We start from the raw sequence: 18,227 nt of genomic DNA, 5'->3' as shown, positions 1-18,227 counted from the left end.
TGCTGCTGGTGCTGCCACTGTCATTGCTGCTGTTTGCTGCTGCTGATCGCTTCTTGGTGTTAGACATACTATAGGCAACTCGACAAAGGAGTTGGATGGATGCACTAGTGACAGTGCCAACTGAATGTAGCCACAGACTATAGCAGAATGGAGATGAGTGTGGAGGAGTTAGGGCTTATGTAGACTCGAGCTCTGCCGGCTAATTTGATGGGTACCAATAGGAACACACTAGGTGTTGCTGTGCCACAGAACGCAGGTGATGCATCAACCATTTCTTCTTCTTTGAGGAATTTCTTTGTCAGTGTTCACCAGTCCTCTCTGGAGAACTTGTTGTTGGCTACATCAAAGCGGAGGTCAGCATCTTGATGTGTGCCACATAACTTTTCTGGACGAGTTTGAAGCATGCGCGCGCGCTCACGTGTGTGTGTGCGTGTGTGTGTGTGTGGGGGGGGGGGGGGGGGGGAGAGGAAACACTGTCCTTGCAGGAACCACTTCGTGCTTTTGTGTGTATCTTTCAGGTGTGCAGGTGGTCACCATCCTCCCAAGAACAATAGGACAAGCTGAGGAATTCCTCAGAGTACTCACTTGTGTGTGACGACAGGAAATGGAGCGTTCTGTGTCGGTCTTTCTAGGAAGGCCTTGAAACTGCTGTTACAGGTCTGCCGGTTCAAACAAGCTTGAGTGTTGCAGACAGGACGCAGGAAGTACTGTTGTATTGTTAAGTGAGCACTCCTTCCATTCCTCTTTGATGCAACCGTTACAACTCAACCGACCACATTAAAGTGAGAGTGTTACACTAATCTGCTCTGTGCTGACTACTACAGCCATGCAGAAGAGGGCTGCTCAGTTGCTGCTGGGATACTGGCAGTTCTTCGTATTATACTGTCCCTATTAACACACACCGATAAAACGAATATCGCACTAGACTAATGTCGGATCGTTCTGTCGAATGGACACATAAAATTCCATTTTAAAAATCATCTGATGAAAAATTGACCTGATGTAGCACAATCATTTGCGACCGTGCCAGCGATAAAGCCAGGGTGAAATATCCACACAATTCCTCATATTTCATAAACGGTTACGGATATCGAAATGAGATTTTGGCAAATGTTAGCACGCAAAGAGGAGAGTATTTTACCGTATCGTTATTACGTAAAACTTCATTATCCACCGTTTTATTTGAATAACTACAGACTTTTTCGGTGAAAGAATGTAATTTTTAAGGGCCATTAACACCTGGTGAAACGAGAAGTGCTATTCCTTTTGCACTAACGTATGTGAAGACATTACACGTTTTTTTGTACTAAAGTTTTCCACAGTTTCTCACTTAAGAAACCACTGTTTCAGAATTCTCATGCAGCTGTGTCTGCACAACATGTTAGTGAGCTAGGACAATGTAAACTCCGCTCTGTTTTGGCAAAAGAGGCAAGTTTTGATATGGCAACCAGAAAAATGTGTAGGTTTTACTCAAAATTCGCCACTCATAACACTTCTTCGAAAGTTGCAAAGGTTAACAAGCCAGGCGAAAATAAATCGCAGCGTTTTCGGCGGAATTCTTTTTAGATACTAATGAAAGGAGAGGTGACAGTAGATCTTTTTGAATGGTCATCATGCAAGTGTGGGCATGGAGGGGCCCCACTTAATATTTAAAAAAAAATGTGAGCATAGGCTTCAGCTTAGAACGGCACTCTGAGCGACGCCCCACCGCTGCCGCTCTCCCCGCGATTCCCCAGCCGACTGTGCATCTGGCGGTGACGGCATTTTCGCTAACTCGCAACTTCAGATTATAACCACATGCACACAACAACAAATACATATCATACACAAATATAACACATGCATTAGCAACATCACTTCAAAACCACCTAGCTCAGACAGAAAGCATAATGGGAAAGCCCAAAGGCCCTTCAAATAATACATGGGCAATTGCCCACCATGATAATAGCAACGGCACTGGCAATGGCAACGGCATTTTGCGCGCTCTATATAGTGAGACTGACTGACACATGGTATGTCCTGAACATCTGGGATTATAAACTCAGTGTAGTTGAACCTATGATAGCAGATCACTGTGCGCTAGTAATGGAAACCAGTATGAGGAGCAAACTGCAGATAAGTACATGGCATTCAGACTACGCATTCAAAAGAAGATTTGCTAAAGAAGAGAGACTAAAAAGCAATATTTGATGACATGTTTCCGGTAAGACCAGTGAAGAATCCTGTGGACAAATCACAAGGCAGGCAGAAAGTTATCAATGTGAAACAATGGTACACACCCGAGCTCAATAAATTGAAGTGTATTGTAACAATGTGCAAGGACCGAATGAAATCAGCTTCAGACATTCCAGCTAAAGAATTACATCACCACAACTACCTAAAAGCCAAAAAAGCTTATAGGAAGGCAGTAGAGGAAGCAAAAAAGAAATATAATGATACATACATTAAAGAGGCCCAAAATCCTTGTAAAGCTGCGTGGAATCTTTTAAATGAGAACAGAAAGAAGACTACCTCCTGCTTAAATTCATGTAGCCCTGATGACTTCAATGAATATTTTGTCAGAATAGTGGAAAAGACAGTGAGTGAAATTCCACACTCTGACCTAGATCCGACTGCAAATATAAGAAATGCAGACACTTGCAGTATTCAAAACTGGAAGGAAGTACACCCTGAAGACATGATAAAAATTGTGAACTCCTACAAACACTCAGAAAGTGTAGACGTCTATGGCATGTCCTGCACACCGCTAAAGAAAATTATTGCAGAATTAGCTCAGCCACTAGCCATAGCAATAAACAAATGTCTATCTTCTGGTGTTTTCCCAGACTTCCTTAAACTGGCGCGCACAGTAGCAATAGATAAGAAGGGGGATCCATGCGAGGTGTCCAGCTTTAGACCAATCTCAGTGGTACCAGTACTTGCCAAAGTTACTGAGTTTGTGATGCACTGCCTGGTACTGAATTACTTTGTGGAAGACAACTTATTCCAAAACACACAGCACGGATTCCGCAAAGGGAGATCAACAGTGACAGCCACACAGGACTTATTAAAAAGATTCGACAGAGTTTTGAAGAGAGAGAGAGAGAGAGTGTGACACTGACACTCTGTGACCTCAGCAAAGCCTTTGACTGCATCTCGCACACAACACTAACAGCCAAGTTAAGCTGCTATGGTGTTGGAGGTGTTGTTCTATCAACACTCCAATCTTATTTGGAAAACCGAAAGCAGGTAGTATCAGTGCATGGAGCAACTTCTCTTGAACAAAAACTGAAACATGGAGCGCCCCAAGAATCAGTCTTAGGACCTCTCCTATTCCTCATATATGTCAATGATACGAGCTGTAATAGTCAAATGTTGCAGTTTGCAGATGACACTACCCTTATTGCCAAAGGACATACAGCCCCAGAAGCTGTTGGTGTATCAAACTTGATGTTTGAAGAAATAAAAGAATGGTTCATCATAAATAAAATGAAGATCAACGAAGAAAAAACCCAACATTTGATACGCAGTCTAACCAACATTGAAGAGCAAGAAAACATGAAGACTGTCAGACTACTGGGCTTCAAGATTGACAGCAAACTCTCAATGAATGATCACACTGCATTTGTATGCATCAAACTTTCTCATGTGATATACCTCCTGAGGAAGCTGAAGAGGGTAATAACTGACCAGTTTCTCACAATAGCCTACCATGCACTCTTCCACAGCCACATTAGCTATGGACTGTTGTTGTGGGGACACTCCTCAGGCTGCAAAGATGTGTTGCTATTACAAAAAAAAAAAAAAAAAAAAAAAAAAAAAAAAAAAAAAAAAAAAAAAAGCCATCAGGATCGTATCCTGTAACAAAAGACTGGACCACTGTAAGCCTATTTTCACCAGGCTAGGCATAATGACTGTTTTTAGCCAGTATGTGTTTTTCTGCCGCATTTATATAGAAGAAAATCAAAGGAATTTTAGCATAAGATAAGAAATACATAATCATGACACTCGCTGTAAGAGGAACATTGAAGTGCCAAGGTGTCGCCTATCAAGTACACAAGACAGCTTTCCAACAGTCACCCTAAAAATGTACAATCAACTGCCTCCAGAATTGGAATCCCTACCACCTGAATTATTTCGGAAAAAAATTGCTCAGGACTTGAAACAACATCCACTATATTCCTTGGAAGAGTTTTTCAACAGTGGTTCTAATGTATGGACAAAATAATAAATATTGTTATGTTTTATATATACTTTTGCCTAAATTTAATCTTCTTTTTATGTTCTCCGTTAACTGCACATTTAATTTTGTGTTTTACTTAAAGTTCATATTTTGCCGAAACGAAACTTTATGTGTGTAATCTACATGGTTTTGTAAACATTTTGCTTTATGGTATTTTCATTTGCTGCTATGAAGTTTTACTTTCCTGTTTGGTTATATTTCATTTTCTTTATGTTCTATGTGCTCTGCATAAATATTTTCTTTTATTTCTAATATAAATTTTGTATAGGGTGTTGCATAAATGTTAGTTGATAAACATTGTATTTGTGACGCAGTCTGTCCAGCCATGGCTGGTAAACGACGAAGATACAGTAATAAAGTAATAAATGGCCCTGCAGAACACGCAAGACTGTTGCTAATCCCATTTCAGCAGCGCGGAGAGAAACATCGCCAATGGACAGAAACAGTAACAGACTTTCCAAATAAACACTGATCTACTTTGCCAGACAACATGTGACAGTGTTCCACCAATCGTAACTCATATGACTGCTGTAGCGCTCCGCCGACCTGACTTATAAGCACGCCTAGACTGTCAGGCAGTGGTTACCAACTGCTAGGAGCAGCTCCGGCCAGTACTTATGCTGGCCCTAGCCTTGTATTCACTCGCCATAGTCTTAGTAGCACATTGTATTTTGTAGACTAGTTTTTGTCAGTATTTTCTTCCATTGTCTTGTTTCCTTATCTGTTTTGCTATCACATAGTTGTGGGGTTTCTTTTGTTTGTTCGGCGTTTAAAACTTAGTGTATGCCAAGAAGGCGTTTTTCTTTCTTTAATTGTAATAAAGTGTGTTCAAATTGACTGTTAGTTCTTTCCTGCCGACCGCAAGACACTACAGTTATTGATAATGAGAATGGGATTTTCAATTTCGAACAGAATGGCCTCCGCTGAGGAACTTCTTCTGTCCTTGGTGGAAACTCCACAGCAGATTCAGGCAACGTTCACTCGTTCAGAAATTCGCTCCCACTCGCCAGCGTTGCAAGAAGTAGCCCATAGGGTCGATTCCATCGCAGGTAAATTGAACTCGTTGCTCGTGGCTCCACTGACATTTCCAGCTTTCGATAGGTCTGTTGAACCATGGTCAAATTATGTCTAACAGTAGGAACAACATTTACTGGCACATGGGATCCACGACGAAAATCGAAGTTGGGAATTTTTTTTAGCGACATTCGGTCCACAAGTGTATCGCGTAATTCAACAATTGAACCCTGAACAGTCCCCAAGAGATCTCTATTTTACTCACATTAAGGACTGCCTTTTTGAGTACTTTGACGCTCAAATACACGTCACCTCCGCCCGTCAGACTTTCTTTTATTGTCAAAAGTCTCCAGGTCAGACTTATTGGGAATGGATTACGATTCTCCAGGGTCTCTCCCACAATTGTAAATTCTGGTGGGCCAACGTCGCCTGCAAATATTCTTATGCCTCTTCGTTGATTCGTGATATGGTGGTGTTTCATGCACCAGACGAGGGCCTTCGGGCTGATATTTTGAAGTTACAGGACCTGTCCCTCGGCACCTGTCTGCTGATCATTCATGCATTTGAACAGTCTCACTGGCTACAACCACTGCGTCTTGATCCAGCTGTTTTTGTGGCTCGCCAGTCGTCTAGTGCCGAGAGGGAGCCTCGTCAATCCTTTGGCCCACTTCATAACAGGGAGTCTTTCACCCGGCTTCCATCCTGTCCAGACTTTTTCTGGATTCACTAACGGTGAGCAAGTTGCGTGGCTTGCAGCTGAGCGGGCCATATCGCCGTGGTGTGTAAGGCTGCACAGAAACATCACATCTATGCCACGCTTCCTGCAAATGCAGAGGCTCATCACAAATCGTCACCTCAGGACTTGAAAGCCTCACATTCCATTGATGACCAAATATTCTCCATCATTCCTCAGTCGGGTGCCCGTTTTCTCATTGCCTTGGAGGTCACACATATTCCGGTGGTCTTCCAAATTGACCCGGCATCATCCGTCTCTCTTGTGGATGGTGCCACTTACCAATGGTTGGGCTCACCGGCTTTATACCCATACACCCACATGGTGTGCAGTTCAGTAATCACTCTATATCCATTGATGGCATTTTTTCCACACACATCTCTTACAACGGTCATTCCTTCATCACTCAGTTTTTGGTGGACAGATCCCCTGGAGATACTAATCTTCTGGGTGTGGACATTTTTGGTCATCTGGTGTTATCAGTGCAGGATATGGTACAAGCGGTGTCAAAGCTTTGGCGCTGGTTTTTGCCCTGACAAAGTTCTACGATTTCATGTATGGTCATCATTTCACACTGCAGACCAATCACAAACCTTTGGTTTCTTTGTTTCACCCGAGTGCTGCAGTGCCCACCCGGACGGCACACCGCCTCCAGTGTTGGGCACTCTTGCTGGCGACGTTCGACTATGATATTGCCTACTGCACCTCTGAACAGCACACAAACGCAGATTTTCTGTTCCGGCTGCCTGCCAGGTCAGACCGTGAGTTTGACACTTCCCCCTGGATTGTTTCCATGTGGACCCAGACATGGATACAGCTCCAAATGCGTTTCCATTGGATGCCGATGTGGTCCAGAGGGCCATGCTCAGGATCAGACACTGCAAGCTCTCTGCCACCAAATCACTGCGGGTTGGCTGACCAACCATCATAGCGCCCACAATGCAGAGGTCCAGGACTTTTGGGATCATTGGCACAGTCTCTGTTTCTGCAGTGGCGTTATCCTTTTGCATAGAGATTCCAATGTTCCCCAGGTGGTCACCTGCATGCGTTGCGCCGCCATTTCCTCGACCTTCTCCACGCTGACCATTGAGGTATCGTCCTCACCAAAAATCTGGCCCACCAACACCTTCATTGGCGCCGTATGGATAAAGACATTGCCTCCCTCGTGTCAGCCTGCACCACATGCCAAACATGTCAGGCAGCACCCCTGCACCAGTATTTTTCATGGCCGGATGCTGCTGCTTCATGGGAATGTCTCCATTTTGATTTCGCAGCGCCATTTCATGGTTCCCATTGGCTCATACTGATCGACTCCAGGTCGGGATACGTTCATGTCTCCCGTATGATGAACACCACTTCAACTGAGACCATTAAAATTCTCCAGTGCCTCTTTGCTGTCAAGGGACTCCCCAAAAGACTGTTTGGATAATGGTCCACAGTTTACTTTGACGAAGATGAAGCAATTCTGTACTGCCAATGGAATTTCCCTCGTCCATACTGCCCCATTTCACCCTACATCAAATGGCCGGGTGGGACGTTTTGTGTGGACATTCAAGACCCAGCTGGATAAGCTGCTGAGCCATCTCCCGCTGGAGGAGGCTGTGCTTCTTTTCTTGACTACGTACTGCGCCATCCCCCATGCTGGTAAAAGTCCAGCAGAGATACTTAACGGTCAAACATTCTGCTCCCCCTTATCTGTCCTGGTTCCCGAGGCATCTCACCCTCCCACCTGCATGCCAACGCACTACTTTCACGTCGTGCAGGAGGTCTGGGTATGGACATTCTCTCATCTACGAATCGGCACGGCTTTAGAAGGCGTTGCTCGTGTGCAAGCCAGCTTGCTATTTTCTCACATACCTCGAACTATAGGAGAAGTGCAACAGAATCCACTATGTTATCCTCGATGACGTTTGTTCATCGGAGGCAGGCGTAACATTAGGAGTGCCCCAGGGAAGTGTGATAGGACTGTTGGTTTTTTCTGTAGACATAAATGATCTGGCACACAGGGTGGGCAGCAACCTGCGGTTGTTCACTGATGATGAAAATTTTTCGGAAATTTGTGGTAAGTTCCTATGGGACCAAACTGCTGAGGTCATCAGTCCCTAGGCTTACACACTGCTTAATCTAACTTAAACTAACTTACGCTAAGGACAACACACACCCATGCCTGAGGGAGGACTCAAACCTCCAGAGAGGGAAGCCGCGCGAACCGTGACAGGGCGCCCAAGACCGAGCGGCTAACCCACGCGGCTTGCTAATAATGCTGTGGTGTACAGGAAGGCGTCGAAATTAGTGACTATATGTTGATACAAGATGATCTAGACAATATTTGTAGTTCATGTGATGAATGGCAGCTGGCTCTTAATGTACAGAAACGTTAGTTAATGCGGATGAATAGGAGAAACAAATGCGTAATGTTCGGATACAGCATTAGTAGTGTCCTGCTTGACACAGTCACGTCGTGGTTGTAGACTTAATTTCACTATTGACATTAATGATACATTCTCTCATGGTAATGGTTGTCTCACTGTAGCCATAGTACGTGGTGGTACGGGAGTTTCTAATGTACCTGGACTTAAAGTTTTGTTGATAGAGACATTATTGCCTATCGTACCTACCATATGGCAGAACTTGCTAGTAAAGACTTTGGTAAACCTGCTTACACGTCGCCTTCAGCATTGTCTTTGTATACTCGTAATAAGAGAAAAATATCTGTAAATGAGTCTGTATTCATTTGGGTTAAAGGCAAAGGAGTATGTGAATATGTAAAGTTTGTTGGTGACTGTACTTTGTATTTTCATAAGTAAATTGATCGTTATGCAAACCAATCTGTAGCGTCAGCCATTAACCGGACATGGGTCATCACGAACCGGGGGCTCAAGGAGGCAACAGTTTTGTTTTTTTATACACTTATCACTTGACCTTGATGACGTCACGCAGCCGCGGCCGGCTGACGCAATCGTGGCGGCGCGCCAGCGGGCGTAACGTTGCGAAGCGGTATGAAATGCAACAAGCATGTGAGGATTGTGGTAGGAAAGGTGAATGGTCGAGTTTCGTTTATAGGGAGAATTTTAGGAAAGTGTGGTTCATGTACAAAAGAGACAGCATATAGGACACTAGTGCGACCTATTCTTGAGTACCACTCGAGTGTTTGGGATCTGCACCAGGTCGGATTGAAGGAAGATATCGAAGCAATTCAGAAGCAAGTTTCTAGATGTGTTACTGGTAGGTTCGATCAGCATGCAAGTCTTACGGATATGCTACAGGAGTTCAAGTGGGAATCCCCAGAGGGAAGAGAACGATCACTTCGAAGAACACTACCGAGAAGGTTTAGAGAGCCGACATTTGAAGCTGACTGCAGAACGATCCTCCTGCTGCCAACATATGTTTTGCGTAGGGGCCACGAAGATAAGATACAAGAAATTAGGGCTCTTACGGAGGCATATAGACAGTCGTTTTTCCGTCACTCTATCTGCGACTGGAACCGGAAAGGAATCGTCTGGTTGTGGTAAAGGGTACTGTCCACCATGCACCATACGTTGGCTTACGGAGTATCTATGTAGATGTAGCTGTAGACGTCATCCATATCGATACTTAGGTTAGGCGGGGAATCCGAATCGCTCTCGGATACTAAAATAAATTGGTTCATATAGAGAAGGAGACTGCCATAAACCGCTGTTTACCCATGAGGGAGTCCTGTACTGCAGCATCCAACAATGTGAGTTTGTCAAGTAGGGAGCGGTATCTTCTGAACCCACATTGGGGACTTGCTGCACGGCTTCCTGGACTCGAGAAATACTCAACAATGTGTAATACTAATATTTTGAAAGATGTTTCATACTAACCGTATATAGTGACATACTGCCCCTCATTAAACTGATCGTGGAATCCAACCAGTGCGAAGTCATTCCATACTGTGTCATGTATGACAGGATGCCTCTTGAATATGGTCTGCAGCGTTGAAGCTTCCATTTCAGAATTGATAATGGCTAAGTGGCCGCCTTCTGCTTCGCACTTGCGGCGTGCATTTTCCCACGTATCTGTTGTAGTATGGAACTTGTAGAAACCCACTCCTGGGAACAACTCGTAACCCGGTCCAGGTCTTTTTCGTTGAACTGTAGACACAAAAACGAATACACACTTAACACGAGACTAACAAAACTGAGGTGCATTACTATGGTACAAATATTGCAGATACTTTGGAAACAGATGCCAAGAACTGACCTCGTCCAGGAAGTGGTTTCGGTACGGCCTCGAACCCAATGTATGCTCCAGCGCTGTAGTCGATGCCAGCAGGTGATAGATACTCGCTGTAAAAACAAGTGCCTTACAGTTGCTGTAAAAACAAGTAGCTTACAGATTCTCAGTGTAAAAACAAGTGGCTTACTCCATCCTGAATAATACATTCATTATGTGGTCAAATACCAGCACACGCGCAGTGGTTTTTGTTCCAGACTCCAGACTTCTCACTAATAACGCGGTTAGCCAGTTTTTGCTGCTCTTGCGGTGTTTAATATTTGGGGCACATTTTCACGAAGCTATGATTTCCCGAAACAATATTTTGTTTCCAGTCTTACTCAGTTATGTTAAATAATTGTCGCGTCGTGGGTTTTTATTTTTTTTTAGACAAGCCAGCAACTTTCCCAGATTTTCTTCGAACCGCGATGCAATGTTTGTTTTCTTATGGACAGGACCATTACCATGTTCATGCAGAGACGGCCAAACAGGTGCTAAAAAGCAGGTACCACGGTAGTGTAATACATTTTCATTGACTTGTGCACAAAAGAAGACTATATATATAGAAGCGACCCAGAGACACAAAAAGGTTTCAGATAGATTGTATACTAGTCGGACAGGTATCCATAAACCAAGTTCTAAACTGTAAAACGTTCCCAGGAGCAGATGCCGACTCGGACCATAATTTACTGGTGATCAAATACAGACTAAAGCTGAAGAAACTGCACAAAAGAGAAGGGATCTGAATAATCTGAAAGAACAAGATATAGTTGGAAGTTTGAAAATGAATATTAGTCAAATAATGACTGAAAGGGAAAAGGAATACAACAGAAGATGAGTGGGCAGCTCTGACAGACGAAATAGTGGTGGCAACAGACGAAAAAACCGATGAAAAAGACAAGCCACAAAAATAATAATTGGATAACAAACGAATCATTGAGTTAAACTGATGAAAGAAGAAAAACAAAAATAAAGCAGGTAACAGGCAATACTGTCTAAAAAATAAGATATAATAATTTAAAATAAGGGGATATTTTAATCCAAGTAACGACAACCAACGCTGCAGGCTACTGCCATTCACACAATTTCTCTCGGCTGTGGATCCCGTTGAAACTAAAATAATCTATGTAGTTCAGAAGAAAAGCAAAAGACTCAAAATAGAACCCTCTGGTTTAACATGTCTGCTATAGATACGGAATGCCTATTGCCATCTGATCAACATAGAACTGATATCCTCTGCTCTCTGTCACGCAGTTAAGGCATAACTATAACATACGAATACGGCTAATGAACCTCCCGCTCAAACTACACACTGAGCTGACGAAAAAACGCGAGCTCTTTATCTTTCGAACGAAATAATATAAGAATTTTCTAGGGATGGCATCAGCTATGCACAGCGATGAACTGCACTTTATTTTTGTAGCAATGACTGATTGAAAAAATGTCCTGTTCATCTTCTTATTGTAATTCAGTATATCCAGTTATCGTAATTTTATGCAGCTGCTACTCGCTTTGGATATAATTGACGCTCCTATGTCTTATTTACACAGGGTATCGTAAAAAAACTCATATTTTAGCAACGTTAGATCTTACTGTTAAATTACAGAAAAAAATTATGTCCAATTTACCTCCTAAGTACACCCTTTTAGCAAAGATCTTGGGACTCATTTTCAGTACAGCCAGCCCATCAGTTGTTGAGCAGCAACTGAGTCGTCAAAAGCAAGCATTTGCAAAAAACTATAGCGCTTGGACGTATCACCATGAAAAGATAGATTTTTTATATAAGTGTAACTTGATTTACCGCTTCACCAAGTAACCGTAGGCGCGGCACATTTCTCTAAATGTCCCGTCTGGATAGCAGGAAATGTTGGAAAACAATCCTGGTTCAATAACATAAAGTTGAACTAATATATATAACTTTTTGCAAACATATCGCGAAGATCCTACTTCAGTTTAGTCAGAGAATTCATTTTTCCATTTTAGAAAGTTCTTACGAACTAGTATAGTCTTCGTTCTTTTCTTGTAATTTACGGGATCTAAAGTACATGATATATGATGAATACTTTTTTCAAAATTTGGATCTATAATAGTCACACCAAAACAAGTAGAAACTCCATTTAATATGCATCAGAAAGTCTTTCGGTTCTCACTAACGAAAATATCTTCGGTCTTTTTTTTTTTATAGACGAGTTAACGATTAGAACAAATGGAATAGCAGGATTATTACAACCATTATTTGCGAGCTGACAAAAGGCGTCGCGGTACGATTCAACCTGGACACCAACAATAGTTACAGAATTTTAGGCGTCTGTCTGGTAGATCTAGACAGTTATCCTAAAACCTCTTGCAGGTGTTGTGCGTAAGTACTTTATTTACAATGCTTATTCAGATTCATCAAAAGATATGACCCTGTGAATACAAGGAAGCGTGGTTTTGTGTCATCAATAAATCAAAACATAGGAATTTCGTATGAATTTTTATATCGACGTTTTGGTGTTTGAAATCTCCTTCCAGTGTATGTAAAACTTTTTTCAGGTATGCAAGCCACAAGGGAAACTAAACAGTCGAATTCCTAGAAATAATTACTCATTTGACATATTATAGAACATGTCACTGAAATCGACAACACTCTTTAGAAACCAGATAGAAAAGTACGTGTAATTCGTCTAGCACGTTGTTAGTACTGCAGGCAGAAGTACCATACTTAGTCATTCAGTATGTCATAATGACGCCAAGAGGCAGAGGCTAGTATAACCAAAACCTGACTAATACAAATTCTGAAGACAGTAAAAATCTTATTTTTATGATTCATTGACAAAATGTAGGCAGTACCTGGTTTCCACTTCACAGAAGAATGCATTTTTCTGGCCACACGGGAGATCATTGAGTCCGCCGTCCCTGTGAATGGCCCCACAGTCTTCCCCTGGATTTCCCATGAAATTCTGGCCCACGTTGTCCGGACCCTTCGACCACCAGCGAGAGTAATCCAGCGTGTACAGAGGTTCTCCTAGAGTTGCAGAGAGACATAGGACAGGATGTAATTCACATTGCACGAACTTTATTCTAAGTTGTACAAACAGGCGAAAACAACTAAGGTATTCCGTTCGGTCTGATACTTTGAACGCTGTATATCTCTGAGGAACATATTCAGCCTGCTAACTCTTCTGCGCTACTAGGATAGTCGTAAAGTTTTGATTATTATCTCGAAAAAATACAGTATGAGTGAGGAGGAAAGGTACATTCTTTGAGGGGCAACAGTATAAATGATTCTGGACAAAACACTTCATATGGACACGTGCCATATTCCGAATGGTTTCCTAGGTAGAGTATATTTAATGTAGCCTATTTTTATTTATTTTCTACGTTATTCAAACATTGTCATTGTTTACAACGTTCCGCAATAGTTTAGAGGAAGGCAAGGCGAACAGTTTGATGCATGACACTTGTGGTCTATCAAGGCGGGGAACTGCCGAAAATTCAGCTTCAAAAACTACCAAAGCGCATGCGCGTCTACAAGTCACAGAGAAAAAATTAATAGGAACTTTCTTTTTAGTAAATTTAACTTAGTTTAACTCTGTACTGCGACACGTTTTCGCTGGAAGTTGAGGTTTACGAGTTATATATGGAAAACGTGCAAATATGATGCTGAATGTGTTCGATATCGGAAACCATTCGGAACAGAGCATATGTCCATACAAAATTTTTCGTTCAGAATCGCTAATACTATTACCTCTCACAGAATGTACCTTACCTCCTGACCCACCCTGTATAACTTAGATAATTAATATTTCCCTTGTTTGTTGGTACATATCTGCAGTCCCGGTAAGCATTATAGGTCTCGTGCTGCAATACCTTAGCACTCCGATAGAGGAGCCTAAATGAAGTGATACAGCCCACTGGTAAAGCGGAGTGTGCAAGGGGGCTAGTCGCAAGGTTTTAACTGATAAAATGGATGTTGGTTGCTCCGTTTCGTCTTGAAACCTCTAGCGGCGTACCACAGTACTCTGACGTGGGGATTTTAATGTGTACCGAGAATGCGCACATGAACCCACACATATACAAAAAATTTATTACGTACGTTTTAGTTTCGATATGGTACTTAAAACTTTATGACCAACGTTCATACAAATAATGATACTTTCAACGTGCCCAAACTCTGAGATACATGAACAGTTTCAGTTATAGAGAATTTAGTGGAAGTCATCAAGAACAGAAGGGGACCCATGTTTGAACCCTGTGGAACACCTAATGTAATTTCATCCCAGTTAGATGAAGTGGCAAACTCATTTAAGTCACTTGATCCATATAAGGAAACTCTTTGCTTCCTGTTCTGTAGGTAAGACTTAAACCACTCACATGCTATGCCATTTATACCATGGAATTGTAATTTCTGTAACAGAATGCCATGGTTCACACAATCAAATGCTTTGGACAAGTCACAAAAAATTCCCATTGGTGACATTTACTGTTGGAAGGGGAGGTCCTATTCCATGGCCTGCGAGGTCACCTGACCTGAATCCCCTTAATTATTTCGTATGGGGATATCTGAAGTCACTTGTGTATGAGACTGCAGTGGATACGGAGTTGGAATTAGTTGCCAGAATTGTAGCTGCCTGTGATGTGATTTGAAACACACCAGGGATATGGTCAGGGTGCGTCAGACTCTTGTTCGCCGATGTCATTTTTGCTTTGAGGTCGATGGCCATCAGTTTCAGCACATTTTGCAAGACAAAGTACAAACAGTACACTCATTGTATTAGTGATGGTATTCGTAGTTCACTGTAACTAAAGTAAATAAAAAAGTATACAGTAATGTGATTTTATTCCTATTATCTCCTTAAGCTGGTTTCTCCGACCCCAGGTACCCTACCTCAAATTGTTCAGTGGAGCATCCTCTATATCCTGCTAAATTTTTGCACGCTTTTACGGAAACACCCGGTGTACGAATAAACATAAGATCTGGCCGATAGGGAGAGAAGCAGTCTGCGACTGTTAGCTGATGCGGCTACAGAGTACAGGAAAGCTTAGTGAATGTAGGAGGGTACGAGATGACTTAAACAGAATTTATATTTGGTATGATGTATGACAGCTTCCTCTAAATGTATAGCAGTGTAAGTTAATGCAGATGAGTAGGAAAAACAAATACAGTACAATACAGCATTAGTGGTGTACTGCTTGACATAGACACGTCAGTTAAATATCTACGCTGTCCGTTGCAAAACCATAGGAAATGGAGTGTGCACTGAACACTAGTTCGATCCATTCATTAGTACTACTCGAACATTTGGGAACTCTATCGGGTCGAATTAAAGGAAGACATCGAAGCAATTTAGAGGTGTGATGCTAGATTTGTTACTCGGAGGTTCTATCAGCAGAGGAGTTTTCTGGAGCTCCTTCGTGAATTCTCATGGGAATCTTGTTTCTCTTGACGCGACGTCCACAACTGTTGCTCATCATCAATGACTGCAGGAGTTATTTATTTCTAAAAAGGAATATACAAACCGGTTTCAGAACATTTATTCCAACTTCAGGTGCATATTAAAATGTGAGTCCCCAAAGGATGCGTAACTCAGTTTAAAATGCATTCCTTATGGGTTAACATTTTAATATGCACCTGAAGATGGGATACAAGTTCTGAGACCACGTTGCACTTTTCTTTTTAGAAGTAAATAAATTTTACACCTGTAACAGATTTCATCATTCAAATGACAATCCATGGTGGGAAGACGACATTCTTTTCGCGATATGCTCTTGTGAAAATTTAGACAACCGGCGTTTGCGGTTGACTGCAGAACGATTCTACTGACCTCCTGACTCAGCAGCATTAGTGGCAGAACAACTGAGAGAAAATTTGGAATACATTTCACATAAATTTTCTCAGCATGTTCTAGTCTTAGGTGGAGATTTCAATTTACCAGATATAGACTGGGACACTCAGATCTTCAGGACGGGTGGTAGGGACAGAGCATTGAGTGACATTATACTGAGTGCACTATCCGAAAATTACCTCGAGCAATTAAACAGAGAACCGACTCGTGGAGATAACATCTTGGACCTACTGATAACAAACAGACCCGAACTTTTCGACTCTGTATGTGCAGAACAGGGAATCAGTGATCATAAGGCCGTTGCAGCATCCCTGAATGTGGAAGTCATCTTTTCGGTGTAGCAATTTTAATGGCCAGTAGTGTAGTTGCCACTATGCAAGTTCGAACCCTCGTAGATGGAAGAAAGATGTTGGTTGATGTCCTCCTGGTAGCTAAACTATATTTGTTTAGTACTGCTATTTTTCTGCTTCTTTACGAAAAGTGATTTCGGGTGGTCAAAATAAATGGGAGGCTCTGTATAACAAAAGCCGGAATGGTGTCAATACTGAACCCTGTGGAACACCAAAAGTAATGTATACTCATTGAGAAGAAGATTCATTATGAAATCTTGCTACCTTAACTTAAAACGCTTGGTTGCAAAAACAGGAATGGTGCCAATACTGAACCCTGTGGAACACCAAAAGTAATGTATACTCATTGAGAAGAAGATTCATTATGAAATCTTGCTACCTTTCGGTTAAAATGCTTGGTTGCAATAATCGAGTGTAGGGAGTGGCATTTTCCAGTTTCTGTGATAAAGATCATGCCAAAGCGAGCGAGAAATAATAGTGAAGAATGTGCATGAAAAAGTGAACAAACCGTAAATTGTGAGGTACTGGCCCTCGTTAAACTGGTCGTGGAATCCGATGAAGGCGAAGTCGGCGCGCGGCGAGTCCTTGTAGAGCAGGCGCGCCCCGAACAGCCGCTGGAGAACGGAGGCCTCGTAGCTGGAGTGGACGACGGCCAGGTGGGCGCCCTCGCTGGCGCACGCCCTGCGCGCCCCCTCCCAGTCCAGAGCCTCCGAGTGCAGCTTGTACAGGCTGGCGCCGAAGCGCGCGTAGCCCATGCGCAGCGCGTGCGACTCCACGGCTGTACTCGCCGCAGGGCCTGTGGACCAGTTCCAAGGGCTTAAACCAGTCAACTGGTGACGTATGTCCTGATACCTAATACAATGTAAAGCATCGGGAAAGACACCGCACCTAACTGTTGTAACTTTATGAAAGTAAGTGACACAGTTTAGAAGTAGGAATATAAAATTAAAATAAAAAAATAAAAAAAAAAACAATGCACTACGAAGGAATTATCCAAATGGGGCTGGAAACGATAGATGCGACGTACATATGCAGACAAACCAATATTCAAGAAAGGTAGCAGGAGTAATCCACTAAATTACAGGCCCATATAGTTAACGTCGATATGCAGCAGGATTTTGTAACATATATTGTGTTCGAACCTTATGAATTACCTCGAAGAAAACTGTCTACTGATACACAGTCAACATGGGTTTAGAAAACATCGTTCCTGTGAAACACAGCTAGCTCTTTATTCACATGACGTGTTGAGTGCTACTGTCAAGGGATTTCAGATCGATACCGTATTTCTGGATTTTCGGAAGGCTTTTGACACTGTACCACACAAGCGTCTCGTAGTGAAATTGCGTGCTTATAGAATATCGTCTCAGTTATGTGACTAGATTTGTGATTTCCTGTCAGAGATGTCACAGTTCGTAGTAACTGACGGAAAGACATCGAGTAAAACAGAAGTGATTTCTGGCAGTCCCCAAGGTAATGTTATGCGCTCTCTGCTGTTCCTTATATATAAAAACGATTTGGGAGACAATCTGAGCAGCAGTCTTAGGTTGTTTGCAAATGACGCTATCGTTTATCGACTAATAAAGTCATCAGAAGATCAAAACAGATTAAAAAACGATTTAGAAAAGATATCTGAATGATGCGAAAATTGGCAGTTGACCCGAAATAACGAAAAATGTGAGGTCATCCACATGAGTGCTAAAAGGAATTCGTTAAACTTCAGTTACACGATAAATCAGTCAAATCTAAAAGCCGTAAATTGAACTAAATACCTAGGTATTACAATTGCGAACAACTTAAATTGGAAGGAACACATAAAAAAAAACGTTGTGGGGAAGGCTAAC

The 18,227-nt window shown here is 42.3% G+C and overlaps 1 protein-coding gene across 1 annotated transcript in view; it reads right to left on the bottom strand.

Moving 5' to 3' along the window:
* LOC124795625 (macrophage mannose receptor 1-like) overlaps nt 1–17,138 on the bottom strand; it is a 64,180-nt gene extending 47,042 nt beyond the window's left edge. The window contains exons 1-4 of the mRNA XM_047259696.1: nt 16,892–17,138; nt 13,038–13,212; nt 10,194–10,279; nt 9,815–10,084 (exon numbers count right to left, since the gene is read on the bottom strand). Of these exons, the coding sequence (XP_047115652.1) occupies nt 9,815–10,084; nt 10,194–10,279; nt 13,038–13,212; nt 16,892–17,138 (778 nt within the window). The remainder of the gene's footprint in view (nt 1–9,814; nt 10,085–10,193; nt 10,280–13,037; nt 13,213–16,891) is intronic.
* Between the last annotated feature and the right edge of the window lie 1,089 nt (nt 17,139–18,227).

Source organism: Schistocerca piceifrons, chromosome 4 (genome assembly GCF_021461385.2).
Source record: "Schistocerca piceifrons isolate TAMUIC-IGC-003096 chromosome 4, iqSchPice1.1, whole genome shotgun sequence".
Lineage (NCBI taxonomy): Eukaryota > Metazoa > Arthropoda > Insecta > Orthoptera > Acrididae > Schistocerca > Schistocerca piceifrons.
Note: the sequence above shows the minus strand (reverse complement) of the source record. Positions and strands in the feature narration are given on the sequence as shown.